The sequence below is a fragment of the Hevea brasiliensis genome, chromosome 5, assembly GCF_030052815.1.
Source record: "Hevea brasiliensis isolate MT/VB/25A 57/8 chromosome 5, ASM3005281v1, whole genome shotgun sequence".
Taxonomy (NCBI): Eukaryota; Viridiplantae; Streptophyta; class Magnoliopsida; order Malpighiales; family Euphorbiaceae; genus Hevea; species Hevea brasiliensis.
The window spans coordinates 108,956,853-108,973,648 of NC_079497.1; the positions used below are offsets into that span (position 1 = coordinate 108,956,853).

At 31.5% G+C, this 16,796-nt stretch overlaps 2 protein-coding genes across 2 annotated transcripts; both read left to right on the plus strand.

The window, feature by feature from the left end:
• The first annotated feature begins 4,629 nt into the window (after window positions 1-4,629).
• Window positions 4,630-12,530, plus strand: LOC110659077 (uncharacterized). Its single transcript, XM_058147772.1, has 15 exons — window positions 4,630-6,042; window positions 6,615-6,758; window positions 6,866-7,015; window positions 7,157-7,243; window positions 7,631-7,762; window positions 8,838-8,948; window positions 9,147-9,237; window positions 9,389-9,502; window positions 9,589-9,708; window positions 9,802-9,927; window positions 10,604-10,738; window positions 10,830-10,981; window positions 11,174-11,314; window positions 11,894-12,160; window positions 12,251-12,530. Exons 1-15 carry the CDS (start codon window positions 5,671-5,673, stop codon window positions 12,374-12,376), a joined length of 2,268 nt encoding a protein of 755 aa, XP_058003755.1. The 5' UTR covers window positions 4,630-5,670; the 3' UTR covers window positions 12,377-12,530.
• A 569-nt stretch (window positions 12,531-13,099) lies between these two features.
• Window positions 13,100-16,304, plus strand: LOC131168883 (protein CHROMOSOME TRANSMISSION FIDELITY 7-like). The gene is made up of 6 exons (XM_058147386.1): window positions 13,100-13,313; window positions 13,614-13,887; window positions 13,971-14,066; window positions 14,212-14,280; window positions 14,564-14,910; window positions 15,904-16,304. Exons 1-6 carry the CDS (start codon window positions 13,138-13,140, stop codon window positions 16,043-16,045), a joined length of 1,104 nt encoding a protein of 367 aa, XP_058003369.1. The 5' UTR covers window positions 13,100-13,137; the 3' UTR covers window positions 16,046-16,304.
• The last annotated feature ends 492 nt before the right edge of the window (window positions 16,305-16,796 follow it).

The window sequence follows — 16,796 nt, forward strand, 5'->3', positions numbered from 1 at the left end:
TTATGAGGTGCATATATAACTTAGGATTAAATATATTATATAATATATAAATATATCATATAATATACATTTTAACTATTTATTAATCATATAATATTTAACTATAAGATACAAATATAATTAAGAATTAATATATATATATATATATATATATATATATATATATATATATATATATATATATATATATATATATATATATATATATAAGATAATAGTATATTTATAATTAAGAATGATAAGGTAATTTAATGTATTTATAACTAAAATTATTAAGAAAATATTAAGTTATATTTAGTTTATAATTATATATACATACATAAGTATATATAATTATATTGAAAGCATATAATATATTTAAAAAAAAAACATAGAAAAGCATATATATAAATTCAGTTATTGGTTCAATTATTAGTAAAGAACCAGAACCGAACTAAAGTATCAAAATAAATTCAGTTCGATACAGTTATTGTCGGTTTGGTACGATTTTTCGATTCGGTTCGATTCCCTTAAGAATCGTGCACAGTCATACCAAGCAAATCCCAAATTAAACTGGAACCGAATGCCCCTACTTATAAACAAAATTACCTCATCTGCTGAAAAGAAAGCTACTGCATATGGGTCAATGGAACTAGCTGGATGCAATGAAACAATAGCTCTAAAACAGAAGGAAACGACATTTTAATTACAACAGCCTTATCGTGTGGTGACAGGGCCCTGTGATTCTGTTCTTAGTTTATTTAAAGCATGAAAAGTATAGTCTTTTGAAAAAAAAAAAGCATAAAAAATAATATTTGTTTATTTTAAAAAAATTAACTATAATATGTAATATATAATAAAATCATATGAATCTAAAATTTTTAAATTATATATAATTATGCATATAAAACAAATTATATATATGAGAAGAAATTTAAATGTATAAATATATATTATTTAAAATATTGAGTTTAATTATAAAATTAATATAATTAATAGGGTGAGTAAATTTATAATACTAATTTTTTAATTTTAAAATAGTATATTATTAAAAATTTAAAAACATTAATGTGTGTACATATCAAAAAATATAATAATTTTTTAATACTATAATCTTATTATAACTTGGTAAATAGTGAATACAATATAAAAAAATTAAGAATCATATTTTTAATATAGAATTATTGAATTATTTAAAAAAAATCATAAAATGCTAAAAATTAATTAATTTTAATAAACTCAATACTTAATTATTAAAAAAATTTAACACGAAAATATATGAACCAATAAAATAATAAATTGTTAAATTTATATATTTATAAAACATTGACAATTATAAAATTATAATTTTTTCATAATAAATTTCTCTTCTATAATTTCTTATTTTCATTAATATACTTTTATTTTTATTAATTTATTCTAAAAATTATAAATACACATACAATACATATGTCATGAAAATAAAAAATTATTATATTATTATAATAATCAATATATTCTATAAAAATTTAATAAAAAATTATATATAAAAATATTAAATTACTAGTATATACAACGATCACTCATATAAATTACGTGCAATACACGTTTAAAAGAAACAATATAATTAAAATATGTCATCACTCATAAAAATAAATAAATAAAAACTATTAAATAAAATCATAACGATCAATAACAAAGACAAATAAAAAAAATAAAGATAAAAGGAAATATATGAAGAATCAAAATTGGAAATTCATCTTTGTATATATAAATAAATTTTAAGAATGGGAGTAAAAAATTTGAATAAAAATAATAAAAAATATAAAAACAATTTGAAATCATTAAATGATAGAAAAAAGCTTGGTAATTTACAAATGGCACAAAATACTGACTATTTATAGGAAAATTGATGAAGAAAAATTCAAAATAAATTTAATTCAATCATTAAATAATTTTAATTTGAAAACTTTATACCATTAACTTTTGCATTGAAAGTTTGGCTATTCAATAATCAATGACCACTAAATATAATTTATTACTTTATTCTTTTAATTCATACGGAACATAAAACATTAATATAATAGTCTTAAGAAAAGTAATAATTAATAAATTATATATATATATATATATTACAATAAAAATATTAAAAATACCTAAAAAGCATAAAATTAATAATATTAAATTAATATGTAAAAAATAAAATTTATTAATTATATTATAAAAATATAATTATACTTTCAACAGTCCTGAAGTGACGAGAGTTTTTAATAAACTAATAATCCTATTTAAATTAAAATTAGTTAACTAAGGTATTCTATGTTAAATAGTATTTTCCTAATCGATTTAAGATAGCTAATGTTTTTCTAATTCAGTATTATCATTATTTTTTTTTCTTTCTGTGTTACTTTTTCAGTGAAAATGGCAAAAACTAAGGCTTCCTCAAAAAAGCAGCAAAAGCGTGGTGTCGATTTCAAGGTAATTGCTAGCAACACTCTACCATTCCTGTTTTACATGCTGAATTTTATGCCTTTTATTGATAGATTTCTTTTATTGTTTATAGAAAATTAAGCGGAAGCTTGGCAGGAAATTGCCACCTCCTAAGAATGCTACAAACACTGAAATTAAATTCAAAGGTAAAATAAAATATATAAGGCTTTGCATTTTTCTTTTTTTTTTTTTAATTAGTCGCAAAATTGTTTGTTTCGCTGGAAGATATTCCTTTTGAAGAAAAAATTGTTAGATTTTCGAAACGACGCGTCGTTTAGGTGCCCAGTTGTTAGCAGACTTCGGATTTAAATACACTTTTCCAACTTCTCCATTGCTAGTTGATGGAGGCAGATGAGCTTAGTTTGATTGGATATAACTGTGTTGTTTGTAACTGAATACCGAGTAACGGTAGCTTCTAAATATATAAATAATGTATAAAGCTGTGTTGAAAATAATTCAGAAATCCTTTTTCCCTCTCCCTCTTCCTCGTCTTTCTTCAATCTTTCTTCTATTCTTTTTCCTTTCTTCTCCCATTTTTTCTATTTTCTATCGTTTCCTTTGGGTTGTGGCTCTGCCACAACATTTCGTATTGGAGCTGCAAGATCCTGAGTCTCAACGATTCTGTGGACAGTTGATTGCCGATTCAAGAGGGTAACACACCTAACCTAATCTCGAAGAATTCTAAGATGGGTATTCGGGTTTCTTGATAAGAAAGAATCCTAAGTGGGCATCTTTTCTAGCCGCAAAACTGTGAATAAATGAGGGGATGAGAATCACAATTGTGGCTGGAAATCTAATGTTTTTATGATCTTGAAGGAACAAGAATGGGAAATTTGGAGAAGAAACAGAGAAAGTTAAATCATTGTCAATTAACTGTGCATCTTTTAAAGGTGTTCACGTGTCTTTATGCAGTGGAAGTTCTGAAATTGTTTCTTTCACTTGTAGATATTCTTTTTGAAGAAAAAAAAAATGGTTAGATTCTTTTTTTTTTTTTTCCCTATGCTAAAGCAAATGATAGATGTATCGTTTGATAGCATTTATCTTTAAAGAAAGTTATTTCTATGTGTTAATCCAATAAATCCTTCCACAGAACTACAGTTAAAATGTAATTACGTAAAATTGTAACTTTATTAGTATAGTATGTCCAAGAAGAATGAAATCCCAATGGTTTTTCATGCCTTTACAACCAATATCTTCTAAGATGAATGGATCTTTTATATGCTATTATGTTCAGTTATAAGTGGCTTTCTGTGAATAATACGATTGTCGAAAATTTACTTGAATGTATTATGGGCAGCAATTATTATTCCTGAGCAAAGTGTGGCATCAGACAAAATGAGTTTAGGTGTGAGCAAGAATGGCTTGACTTTGAAAGAGCTTCTTCAACGAACTTCCCATCGCAATGCAAAAGTTCGTAAAGGTAGCCTCATTACTACTGCACTTTTGCATTATTGTAAACGGCCTCCTTTTAAAAGTTCAAGGTAGTGAATGAGATCTGAAAATATAATACTCTGGTTATCAGGAAATGTTGGAGAAAAGAAGTTAGTAGAATATCCTCATTTGGGTATCAGGTGGGAAACAAAACAAGTAAATGACATACTATATGTTATGGAACTTAAGAGTAATTTTATTCCTATCCCTTGGGAAAACATTGGTTCTTAGAAAACAGTAAAAGGATGATGATATCATTGCATGCATATCTGCTAGAAAATCAATGTTTCCAATGGTTCAACTGAATACTGGTTTCTCTTACGGCTGAAAATTTGTCTGCCTTTTTGTCTTTGTTATCTACTTGACTACTGAATTATTCTTTTATGTTTATGGGGAATTTTTTTGTTTAATTTTTAAAGTCAAATCATATGTGTAAGTTGGTCATGTGAATCATAAAATGTGGAGGCTTTAGTGCTTCCACTATTGGTTCTTGAATCTTTGATTGAATTTACCAATTAAATTACTTGAAGGATTCATGAGTCTTTGATGCTGACAAGAGTTTTGTTGTTTATTATATCCCATTCCTTTTGCAGATGCATTGATGGGTATGAAGGATTTATTCCTTATGTATCCGGAAGAGCTAAAATTGAACACGCATGAAGTTATACAAAAACTATGTGGACGTTTTGGAGATGAGGATAAAATGGTTCGAGAAACCCTTTATCAAATTCTCAAATCAGTAATTTTTCCTACCTGCAATGAGGTAATTCTCCATTTTTGCTACTGCTTGAAAGCTCATACTTGTAGTGGTTGTGAATTGGACACCTTAAAAGGGAAGTCTTTAAATTTGGCTCCATAAGTTCTGTGTGGTGAACACTTTTTTATTTTATTTCATTTTGCAGTCTAACTTCTTTATTGTAACTTCTTTTATTGTTTGGGATAGCAAGTTTCCCATCTATCTGTTTATGACCCATAGCATGAGACAACTGTATTTGATCATTCTGTTAATGCTTGTTTGGAGCACATTGATATTGCTAGAAAAACAGTTCTTGGAAGATTCTATTGCTTAGTGTTTGTGTGGGTTTTTCTGTGCTTGACGTCAGGGAAAATGTTTAAAGTTGTGCACACTCTATGCACAAATTGTCATGTATGAATCTTGACCATGTCCACTTCGTATAAAATTAGTGACTAGAAACATATTCATACTATACTTCCTACCCTAGGACCATAAATTAGTGCTTATCACTTTTATTTATAGTGTTTTTTTCTTTCATTTTGAAGACTTATAGTTGATATGAACTGGAAATTTCCTCTAATAGTTTACATCTTGAAGATGCCTAATGATTCTTGGATTTGAATGGAGTAATAATTTCAAAACGACAAAGATTTGCATCTTAACATATTTTAGAAAAGTCAAGAAATATGGGTGCCCTGTTTCTTTCCTCTAATACGGATTTTCCAATGCATTGGTAGAATTTTCTGTTGTCTAGTTGTTTGCAGAGTCAATATCCAGGTCAGAAAACTGTTTGTTTGTATGTGAATACATCCTCAAACGAGAATAAATATTTACAGTTTCTTTTCATTTCACATTGAGGAATAATTCATAGATGAGGATGAGGATGTAATTTGTAGGATCAAACCAAGATGGATGAAATGGAGGAGTGCGACGAGTGTTCTATGCGACCATAGGATACTTGACAAAGTGAAAGCAAGTTTTTTAGAATTGTGGTTAGGCCAGCTATATTGCATGAGAGTGAATGTTGTGCACCTAATGTACAACACACCCACAAAATGAGTGTGGTGGAAATGCAAATGTGCAGATGGATGTCTGGTAACACGATAATGGATAAAATGAGGGATAACCATTTGCTCTCTCTCTCTCTTTCTCTTTTTTTCTTTGGGTATGGTTCTTTTGCCTTTCCAATGAGGCATCTTGTCATTGATTGTTGTTGTATTATTCTTTATCATCATTACTCCGTCCTTTGCTTTAACAGTTGTTTCTCCGCTCTACTTGTCCAGGATATGCCTTTCATTTATTTAATGATGGGATACATTTTTGTCGCAATGGCAAATTTAGCAATTGAAGTTCGGCTTATGGCTTTCAAGTTTTTTTATCTCATTGTACAGCATTATCCAGCTGCGTTTTCCTTGCATGGTGAAAAGGTATCTTAATTTGGATCATGCTATTCAGACATATGGGGTGCATCATTGATGCTTCATTTCTTAACACACACACACACACACACACACACGCTATTGATGTCCAATAGCTGGTGGTCGAAGCTGCATAATGTTTTGACTCCAAATGTCAAAATTTTGTTGGAAGTATTCATTTCTCATAAAATTACAAGACAATGGGTCATAATATTGTTGAAATAGAAAGGAAAATGAACAATTTATACATGGTATAACTATAAGAGTGCATAATGACCACATATACATTATTGTAGTTTCTCACTTTATGGTTGCTTGAGGGACATCTTTCTTTTACTTTAAATCTTCAAGATTAATTTGTGTTTCTAGTTTTCTACCTGCATGTTTAGGTTATAAGTGAACCAATATGTATGTGCATTAAGTTATAGGACTTCTTTTAGTGGCAAAGCAAGTACACATTCAGTTGTCAATCAACCTCATATATAATCGAATCTTAGAAAAAGTAGGAGATATTGTCAATATTAACTTTAGTTGATAAGATGTTTGCAAATGATGTTGTTTCATTTGTTGTTCATTAACAGGTTCTTCAAAATTATGCGGATATTCTGCGGAAGAACCAGTTCTGTTTAGAAGACAAGGGCAGGCTCAAGAATGTGCTTGCTGGTTTGTTGCGCTGCTTGTCACTGTTGCCATCTAAAAAAGTAGAAGTTGACACATTCAAGAAGGTTCTCTCCAAAAATTAATTGCAAAGTAGAAGTTTTTTCAGTCTTTTTTTTTTTCTTCCTTTCTTATTGCCTATTATTTTCTAATAATCTCTTCTTCAATTTGATAGGAAGTCCCTAGGCGCGTGTTGCATGCTTATGAGCCTACGAGGCCTACAGATTTTGCTGGTATTGCTCAGCACCACGTTCTTATTTTTCTATGGGTTTTTGTAGAATTACATTTCGCAATGCCATCATTCAGTTTCTGCATTTATGGCCATGTATGTGTTTCCAAATATAAAAATACATGTGGTTTTGCGCAGGCAATAATACCAGCAACCTTATCATTTCTGATTTATATATATTCAATTTAACATGATTTTGAGAGTCGTTAGCTACTTTTTGTTTATTTTGTTATTTAGCTCATTGTTTGCATGGCTTCCTATTCTTGTGGAGAAATCAATTCACATCTGATAATTATAACTGATAGCACATTCTTTGCATTCGTGGTAATAAGTGTTACCATATTTATTTACTTTTGTTTGTCGTACTCCCAATATTAGATGGTGTTGTACCAAGATTGAATAAGAAGAGAGAGAGAGAGAGAAAGAGAAAGGGAGACTCAGGAGGTTGAAATGTATAAGGATAATTTCTTTAACATTTGTGGAGGGATTAGAAATGTGAGCTTTTTGGGAGGAAAGTGCTTTCTCCATTTTTCTTTTCTCCTTTGTTTCTCTTCCACTGAACAAATGGAAATATAGCTCTTTTTTCCCCCTACTGCATGTGTTTCTCCCATATCTTTACAGTTTCTATTCTACCTTAGACTCTCTACACGTATCAATTGCTGTTAACTCTTCTCACTGTCATAGTAACTTATCGTTTGTTTTCAATGGCAGGATGATGATCGATATTTTTCCCTGAATGTTGTGATTGCTGAAATATTTTTGCACTTAGATGAATGGATCCGCCCTCCTGCTGAGTTACTAGAGAAATTTCTTGCATTCATGGAGCATGCACTGCTTGAAAAGGTCTGACACTCTTGACTTGCATGCCATTGCTATCCCAGAAATGTCAGTGAAGAGCTTCATCCAGAGAACTTTGCATCTTGGGCCTATTAATTAGTAATCAATATGATGCTTTATTCCTTCTTAAATGGATTTAGAATTATTTCATGGTAGTGCATTTTTATAGGAACTTATAATGCTCTTGGAAATAGAGTAGTCAGATATATTTTGCTAGGACTGCTTCAAGTCACACAATCATTTTGATTAATACATCATAAGGGCAGCAGAAAAATGTCAAGAGCTACCTTCAGCGGCAGCCAGAGGATAGAAGTCACTTGAAAATTGAAATATAAGAATATAAGATGAAACACTTGATTTTCTGATAATTTCATTCATAACTATGGCTCCAAACTTCTTGCAGATGAATCTATTAGAGTACCCTCCTTTGAAATTTGGAGTGCTTTATAATTTATAATTGATAGGACTTAGTAGAAAGTCGTATAAGGCTTCGGGGCAGGCTTATGGTTGACTGAATATGAAAAGAAAGATTACTTAGAAATGAAGGAATTCATGATGAAATATAAACAATAAATCTGCCAATCACAATTAAAATCACGCCATCCTGGAGAGATTATTATTATTATTATTATTATTATTATTATTATTATTATTATTAGGTTCTTCTGGAGGTGTGCATGCCTATTACTGTGTTATGAATTGAAGTAACCTCCATTTAGAATTTGAGAAGCTAATGTTTGCTGAATACTTCTAAAGTAGCTTCTGTTGTAGTTCAATGTTAAAAGCATTTGCACCCTTCTTAGTTAACTATATGGAAAGCTGAAAACCAAATAACTTCACATATTTTCTGTTAAGAAATGGTTTTATGCTTTTAATTTAAGTACTTTCAGTTACACTTTTTGTCCTTTAAAAAGAAAAACACTGTTCTGAATTAGTTATTGAGATGTTCTGGCGTTCTCAATTGAAATCCTCCCCCCACCCCCCATTTTTTTCTTTTATGACCAAGGGGACATTATATCTGTTAGTACCTTACAGATCTTGTATGTGTCTGCATTTATTTCTTTATTAATATTTTCTGCAGATCCACGGTGAAACAAGGTCTGGCAGAGAAAAGCAGATGCTTACACTGGTTCATTTTATGCCAAAACTTGTAGCACAAGTGAAAGGCGACTGGAAGTCTCGCCTTCTACAGGTTAGACTTGTACTTTCAAGAATTGGACAATTTCTTATTTTCAGCAAATTATGTCAATTGGATCCCTCTTGGTCATGAGATCTATTCTTGGTTTGATGGTTCCTTTTTCGAGGTTTTTGTTCTCAAATATCTGGAGGTTCCCTCAAGAATCATTAAGACTGATAGTGAGGATTTTAAATAATCAAATCTCAATTGCAGGCATTTACAAAGACATTCCTTGATTGCAAACCAGAGTCTTCAGTAAAATTGGCTTGCCTTGCCGCAATTGAAGAAATGCTTTTTTCTATAAGCTCAACTCCTGACCCCAAGAAAGGCCTGTTCCTTTCCCTAAAATGTTATTCCTATTGTGAGCGTTTGTGCTAGGCAATTTCCACTGCAAACCACTGAATCTGTGTTTTGTTTCTCTCTCTTATGTATTTTGTAAAATTCTTAGAGAAAAGGAATGTGGCAACCAGATGGATATGATCCAGAAGTAGTGGGCCCTCTTATTACTTGGATAAGAGAGCTACCTGTGTTGTTAATCCTGCTCGGTGATAGGCATCCATCCTCTTCTGAGGTATCTGGACAAGCTAAAGAATAATTATCATTTGCAACATTACTCAGCGACAATTTGATACCCTTTTTATGCACTCATCCTTGTAAGCTGTGTTGCATCTTCTGCTTGACCTGGGTCGATTTGCTTCACTGGGTTCTTTCCTTGCAAAGGAATACGAAGAGGTGCAAAAGTCGCTACAAGAATTTTACTGCACATATCAAGAAGGTTACTACTGATTGATTAACAATTTCATGCTGGTTACATGCCTATCTCAGCGTAATTAATTTTTTCTTTGTCATGCTTGTATCTATTTAACAGGGGATAAATGTTATGGTCCTTTCACAAGGCTTCCATTGGAGTGTCAAAAACTCTCCATCTATAGTCTTGCTTACTTTTCTCACCTAGATTCACCTTTGCTGACGTCAGTAACTTTATGTTGCCTCCGTGAGTATTACCTGTCCATTAATTTACAGTGTTGGCTAGCTTGGTTTAGTTACCCCTGCTGTTGATGCTTTGAGGATCTAGTATAAAATAGCTGAATTACCTACATTTATGAAGTATCAGGCTGTTATATTATTTAGTTTCATATTTGATGGTCCTCCTCCTGATTTAGTCATTGAAAACTTTATAGCAGGCATTGCAAGAAAACCCATATCTATGTATACATGCACATTTGCTCACTTATGTAGCATAAATCGTCTCATTAAGATGCAAAAGTTTTCATTGTGTGGATTGTATAATGATAATGGCATCAAGCCGAAAAAAAGCCTAATTCTGATTTTACATAAATATCGGAAAAGAAGTTACTTCCTGAGTTCTGAAGGTTAGGATCATGATATTATTGAAATACATTATTGTTCCTGGAAGATAAGGTTTTCCTTGAAGTTGAAGCTGACAATTTTTTTCCCACCACAAGGTAGTCAATTATATGTTTAGGAATGTCTAAGCTATATGATCTTATATCCTATCGCATTGAGGCGTTCAGTAAATTTTCTTGACAACGTGTTATGGGCATTAAAGAAGGGTACGCACATGATATTAATAAAGGAAAAAACTATCCATGTCTATTGAATGTCATGGAATTTATTAATTTCCCATCTTCTTTTCCTTTGCATGTCAGGTCCTGACTTGGATGAATATGTCTTGTTTCTGATCATAGAACATTTGCATTCAATATTTAGACGCGGCAAAATTGAGATACAGGACCACCTTAGCTTCTTTGTCACGCTGGTCACCCGTTTCAATGTTTTTCCAGGTATGTAGAAGTAAATTCAGCATTGCAACTGGCAAGCAAATTTGATGAATGATTTTAGCTAGTTTCTATCTGAAATTATTGATGTCTGCAGAAAATATTCGCTCTGCAATTGAGGAAGGTACAAAGTTCTCAAATCGTGGAACTTTCAAGAAATTGATTGGTGTTGTTTTCTCATGCCTGGAACAGATGGGTGATGCTTCCCTAGTTTTTTTTCTATTGGAGAGAGAAATCCTAAAGCAGATTGTAAGTTAATTGCATCGGTCTCATTTTGTTCATTTCATTCTTTCTTTACACTATACTGTAAGGTTTTATAATACTGAAAACTTTTTAGAGGAAATTTTCTAAATGAGCAAATGAATCTTGATCTGTCCTTAAAAATTTAAAATTTCCTTGCAACCTTGAGGCCTTATATTTTTGTCATTGTTTATATTTCAGTTATTAAAGCCCCCTCTAGACAATGCCTGTGCTATGCTAAGGATACTTGTTAGGCTAGACTCCAAACCCACAAGACTTTCTGAACAAAGTATTATCAATTTGAGCAATTTCATTCCAAGCTACTTGATTGACGTTGTGCATGTGAGTATTTCTCTCTCATGTAATATCTGCCCTCAATTGATTGTTTATTGGAAGACCTGCCATTTTATTTGTTGTTTTGATATTCATAACATCTTTTGTCATCTTTAGAGTTGTTGTGGAATTAGTTTGTACTCTTCATTTAAGAAAAAAAAAAGGAGGGGGCGGGGTTGGGGGAGGAAGAAAACCCTAAATTTGGAGAGCCCAAGCCCCAGTCAGGCCTGTCATGGTCAATACCTGAATTTGTTACGTTCATTTTGCATCTACTATTAGCTGTCAACTATATGTATTTCGAGTTCAGTAAAGATTTCGACATGTTAATACTTTCTTAATGTGTGTATCTTACCTACATGAGCAGAAAGGAGAAAGGGGGGCACTCAACAGTATATAACTGAATTTTTTTCGTTATACCTGAATTCTATATATATATATATATATATTAGTAACTGGAATGGGAAAATGTCATATTTTCTTCCCTTTTCAAGTCCTTTTTTGGAATATGAAGAAGTCATTATAAGTTTATTATTTTTGTTGTCCTGATTCTAGGTGGTTTGTGTTGAAATTGTTTTCACATTTTTGCAGTGTATGGGAGGGTTTGATGCAGAACCCAAGGGAGCTCATTTTCGAACGCTGATGGACTATATTGTTCCTAGCTTTTACATGTTTGAAAGTAGTAGAAAGCTCTTGAATCTTGTGTTGAATGGGATGGGTTCAATGATAACTGAAAGTAGAATAAATGATATTGTTAGTGTCCTAATGTTGATGCATAAGGATGATAAGATGAATCGAATTATTTCTTCATCGAGGGCTGAGTTTGATCATGTTTCACAGAGCATACGCTCATTAAAGGTATAGTTTTGCTCAAATGTGTTTGAAATTAGCAGCTACAAAGTGTATGTGATTTAGTTGTAACATGCATCTGTTTTTCTGCTTTTGCAGTTGGAGGATAGCAGTCTAACTGTTGGGGAAAGGCGTAGAATACAATATGCGTTAGAGCAACTAAAGACTGTTAGAAGCTCATTAGATCAAGAGATGCAAAGAGCAAAGCAGGATATGTTACCCTAGTTTATTGCACTACAAGTTTGCAATGGCCTAAAATTTTGAAATTTACAATTTTGGGAATATAGTAAAAGATGAATTAAAGGGGATAACGTTTTCCATTCATTTTCTTGCTGTACATATAGAGGAACCATAATGGATATAATATTTCATGTCAAAACTTGAGCACATAACATGTCCTTTTTTGCCAATCTTTTTTTTTTGTTCATCTTCAGAGAAATTTGAATAAGTCGACAGATGGGTAAAAAAATAGTGAATAATCAGCAGTTAGTAGAAATTTACCCAAAAAAATGTTCAATTTAATTCCTAGTTTATTTTTAGCTTTTTATCTAAATTAGTTTAAAAATTTTAATTTAAATAAGTCGATAAATGGGTAAAAAAATAGTGAATAATTATCGATTAGTAAATTATTTTTTGAAATGTACCCAAAAAAAATAAAAATTAAAAGTTATAAGCTAAATTTTTGGATTTAAATAAAAAAAATTAAGAAGATTATTTTTTTTAATTTAATTGTAAAAGTTTAATTAATTTCTTAATTTTTTAGCTAAATTGAATTTAAATTATAACTTATGAATAAAATTAAATAAAATATTAAAAATGGTAATATTTTGTGGCGGGTCGGGAACAGCGTTTTTTTTTTCTTCTTAATTTCAATCTGTTTACACTAATTAAATGGGCGGGAAATAAAAAAATCTTAGAAACACGTGTTGGCGCTACTGGGATCCCATGTCTTACTTACTGACAGAAAATAGAAAACACAGGATTCAATGCAGTCCAAGATAAGTTCCTTCTTCAAGCCATTTTCATCGTCTTCTTCTTCAAAATCTGGCCAGGACCTGCCTTCGATTTTCAAGGACGATGACCATGAATTGGCGCTTTGGGAGATTGCTGAGCACCAATTTGTCAATACTTACAAACGCAGAGCTCCACAATCAAACGAAGGGTACGAATTTTCTTTGAGTTAATCTTCTTCTTCTTCTTCTTCTTCTTCTTGTTTTTCTTTTTTTAATGGATTTTGATGGGAAGGTTTTGTTCTTTATGGTTTGATGTATAATCCCCATTGAGAAAAATTATAGGGAAAAAAAATTATTCCACAAAACAATAATCAACAGTTTAATATTCATTTCATATTTTCTTCCAAAACATCGATAAGCAATGGTATTATACAGCTTTTCACAGCATGGGTTATGTTATAAACCAACTGGCTTTCTGCGTATTTGTTAAATTTTGGGTTTTTGGCCAGAAACAAAAGAGTTGAAGGCAATGAAGGACCTGGAAGTAATGTATTGACAACACCCATTTCAAAGGATCTGTGTCTGAAACCAGAATCGAGGAGTTCTGGGAAAGTTCTCAACAAGAAGAGAAGCTATGCACAGTTCCATTTGGACTTGGGTCAATCTGATTTCAATTTCCGTACATGTTCCGCATGTGGGGTTAAATATGCTCCTGGGGAAGAAGAGGATGAGAAGAACCATAAAACATTACACAGGAATTACACTCACGGGGTTCAATACAAGGTATATTTCTAGACACTTTCACAGCTAATGAGTTTATTTGGTCTATTTTAATGATTATTTTTATTATCTTGTGGAATTTATAGGGTTGCGGGAATGAAAGGGTCGTTCATATGCCTTGCTCTGAGTTGGGCCGCATTGTTTTGGTGTTAGGCAGTGACCCTCCTGCTCAGAGAAATAAGGTTTGCAGTAGGTCTTTCAGATTCTGGATTTGGGTTTTCAGTGGATCTATAATGAAATTTAGTTTTCATGTGCCTGATACTTGTGTTTTCAGTGCAGAAGCCTGTACGGTCTACTTTTTAACTGGGGTTCTATTCTTTTTGGCAGGTACAGGAGGTTGTAAAGATGATGGAAATTGAACTTGGTGGTGGATGGATTTTTCATAAGCTCTGTAAGGCAAGAGGTTTCTTGACAATTATCAAATTGTAATCAATTTTTTATAATGCTTTGAATTAGGAATTTTCAATTAAATATGAACTAGTGTTCAGAACATATTCCAATTGCTATTGTGGTTTTTGTTTGAAATACAAATACTCGCTCTATTTGTGTTTGATTAATTTTCTTTCTAGTTTTCTCATGTGGGCTTTGGTAAGTTTTGTCCCCATCTTTTTCCTGTGTTTTGGAAGTAGAACAAATCTTGATTTCCTTTCTCTGGAATCTCTCCCTCATTTTTTTGCAGGTGTATCTATTTATATCTTCTCAGAGAGTTGCTGGTTGTTTAGTTGCTGAACCAATAAAAGAAGCATTCAAAGTCCTTCCTTGTTCAGTGGATAAAAGATCTGATGCTACTAAAAAGGATTCGAAATCAGATTCAACCACTCTTCGATTTGGGGAAATCATATTGCAGAGGGAAACCACAAAGAAAGCCCCCACTGTCAATTCTCTTGAAGTGTTGGATAGGAAGAGCAATGGAGCTATTGTCTGTGAAGAGAACGCTGTATCCGCTATTTGTGGCATTAGAGCAATCTGGGTCAGTCCCTCTAACAGAAGAAAGCGCATTGCCGCCCAGTTACTGGATGCTGTGAGGTAAGTACGGGCCTTCAACTTGTATTATGATTCTGTTCATTCTTTATGTACCTTTAACTGACTTGGCTGTTTATGATTACTCTTCCGCATATAAGCTCCACACATGCCTATTTAATAAACTTGCAATTCATTTGTAGTTCTTTTTGCTCCATATATTACTGCCGCTGATATAAGCTAAGAAAATTGATCAGGTAGATGGAATTCTTCACTCGTTATTGAGAGGGTAGCCCACAAAAGCTTGAACCTGAACAAATGTCAGCTCTCAACTTGTGAAATTGATTTTTGAGCTGCACTATGTGGTTACAGTTTTATTAAATCCAGCAATTGAAAATTGGAGTTTATATGAGCTTGATTGGTTGGCATTTCCCTATTTCATAAAATAATGGAAAATTTATAATTTGGTTCTTGGGTGTTGTCCTATATTACATTTTAGTCCTTAGGTTTTGAGAAATTAATTATTTAGTTCTTGAGTTTTGCAGTATATTAAACTTTAGTTTTCAGATTTTGAGTAATGAATTATTTAGTCCATTTAATTTTAATATATAGAACAATCTAATCTCTATAATTTTAATGTTTATAATAATTTCATTCATTGAAAGAATGATTAAATTGTTAAATATATTAAAATTACAGGAATTAAAATGTGATATAATGTAAAATTCAGAAACTGAATAATTAATTTTAAGAATCTTGTGGATTAAAGTGTAATATAGTGTAAAATATATGGATTAAATAATTAATTTTCTAAAATTTAGGGATTAAAGTGTAATATTGGGTAAAGCTTAGTTACTAAATTGTAAATTTCTCTAAAATAACAAAGCAACTATGAGTCAATCTTTGAGAAGAGTCTTGAATTTCTTACTGGTCAAGGGAGTGAACCCATATCCATTTATCTTGTCAATGATTGAAAAATTGTTCAAGTTGCTTTTGGTTTGCAATTTGGTTTACATAAGTAGTGGTTGGTTCACTTATTTTTCTCTGCAACCTATGCAGGAAAAGTTTTTGCATAGGTTTTACTCTGCAACAATCTCAGATAGCATTCTCCCCACCAACGTCAGCAGGAAAGGCATTGGCATTCAGTTATACTGGAACTGCATCATTCATGGTGTACAAGCCTAATGCTGTGGACAGTTGAATGCCATGAAGCTGCAATTATGGTGACTAGTAGTTAGGTGTTGCAGTTTTTAATTATAATTTTGGTCACCAGCAGTTGGATTTTCAAATGATTCACAAGCAAGCAGTAGAAAATAAAAATACCAATGATTCACCTCAACCCTTTACACAAATGAAGCTTTTTATATAAAAAAAAAAATGCGCATATGGAGAATTGGTTGTCATAAACTTTTGTATAATGATGAGGAATGATGGTGTTGGGTCTCATAGAAAGATGAAAGTTGGACATGAAAAATTAATTAAAAGAAAATGCTGCTCATGATGACTACACAATCTGAACCATGTGCTCAATTGCACGCTCACAAAACAGTGAAAGCATATATCCTTCAATAAAATTATAACAATTTTATCAAATATACTAAATTTTATATTCCACTGCTTTTAGTTTTAGGCCAGTTATTTCTGACAATCGGATGACATTATTTTAGCGTGATTGAGGGCTAATTTGGCATATTATATTATTGCTCCTAATTCTCAAATGAGCTATGCTCTACAATAATATCTGCTTGTAACAAAGGGTCCCCCTTCAACTATAGATTGTGTAATTTTGGGATTTACCTAAGAATTTTCATTATGGTTTCAATTTAATTTTTTGATATTTTTGTTTTGATTTCAAATTTTGATGTTTTGATTCTAATTTCAATCTCAATTTTAAAACAATCTTATTTCTATTTTTACATGTATTAAGAAAATGTCATTAATATAATTAAAAT

Bases quoted from the DNA above. Each gene is read 5' to 3' on its own strand.
- LOC110659077 (XM_058147772.1), top strand. From the start codon at position 5,671: ATGAGTGTGGTGGAAATGCAAATGTGCAGATGGATGTCTGGTAACACG. The intron at 7,763-8,837 runs GTCTGACACTCT...TATTTTCTGCAG, and splicing joins AGCATGCACTGCTTGAAAAG to ATCCACGGTGAAACAAGGTC. The intron at 9,238-9,388 runs GCTCAACTCCTG...CTTAGAGAAAAG, and splicing joins AGAAATGCTTTTTTCTATAA to GAATGTGGCAACCAGATGGA.
- LOC131168883 (XM_058147386.1), top strand. From the start codon at position 13,138: ATGCAGTCCAAGATAAGTTCCTTCTTCAAGCCATTTTCATCGTCTTCT. The intron at 14,067-14,211 runs GTTTGCAGTAGG...TCTTTTTGGCAG, and splicing joins CTCCTGCTCAGAGAAATAAG to GTACAGGAGGTTGTAAAGAT. The intron at 14,911-15,903 runs GTAAGTACGGGC...CAACCTATGCAG, and splicing joins CAGTTACTGGATGCTGTGAG to GAAAAGTTTTTGCATAGGTT.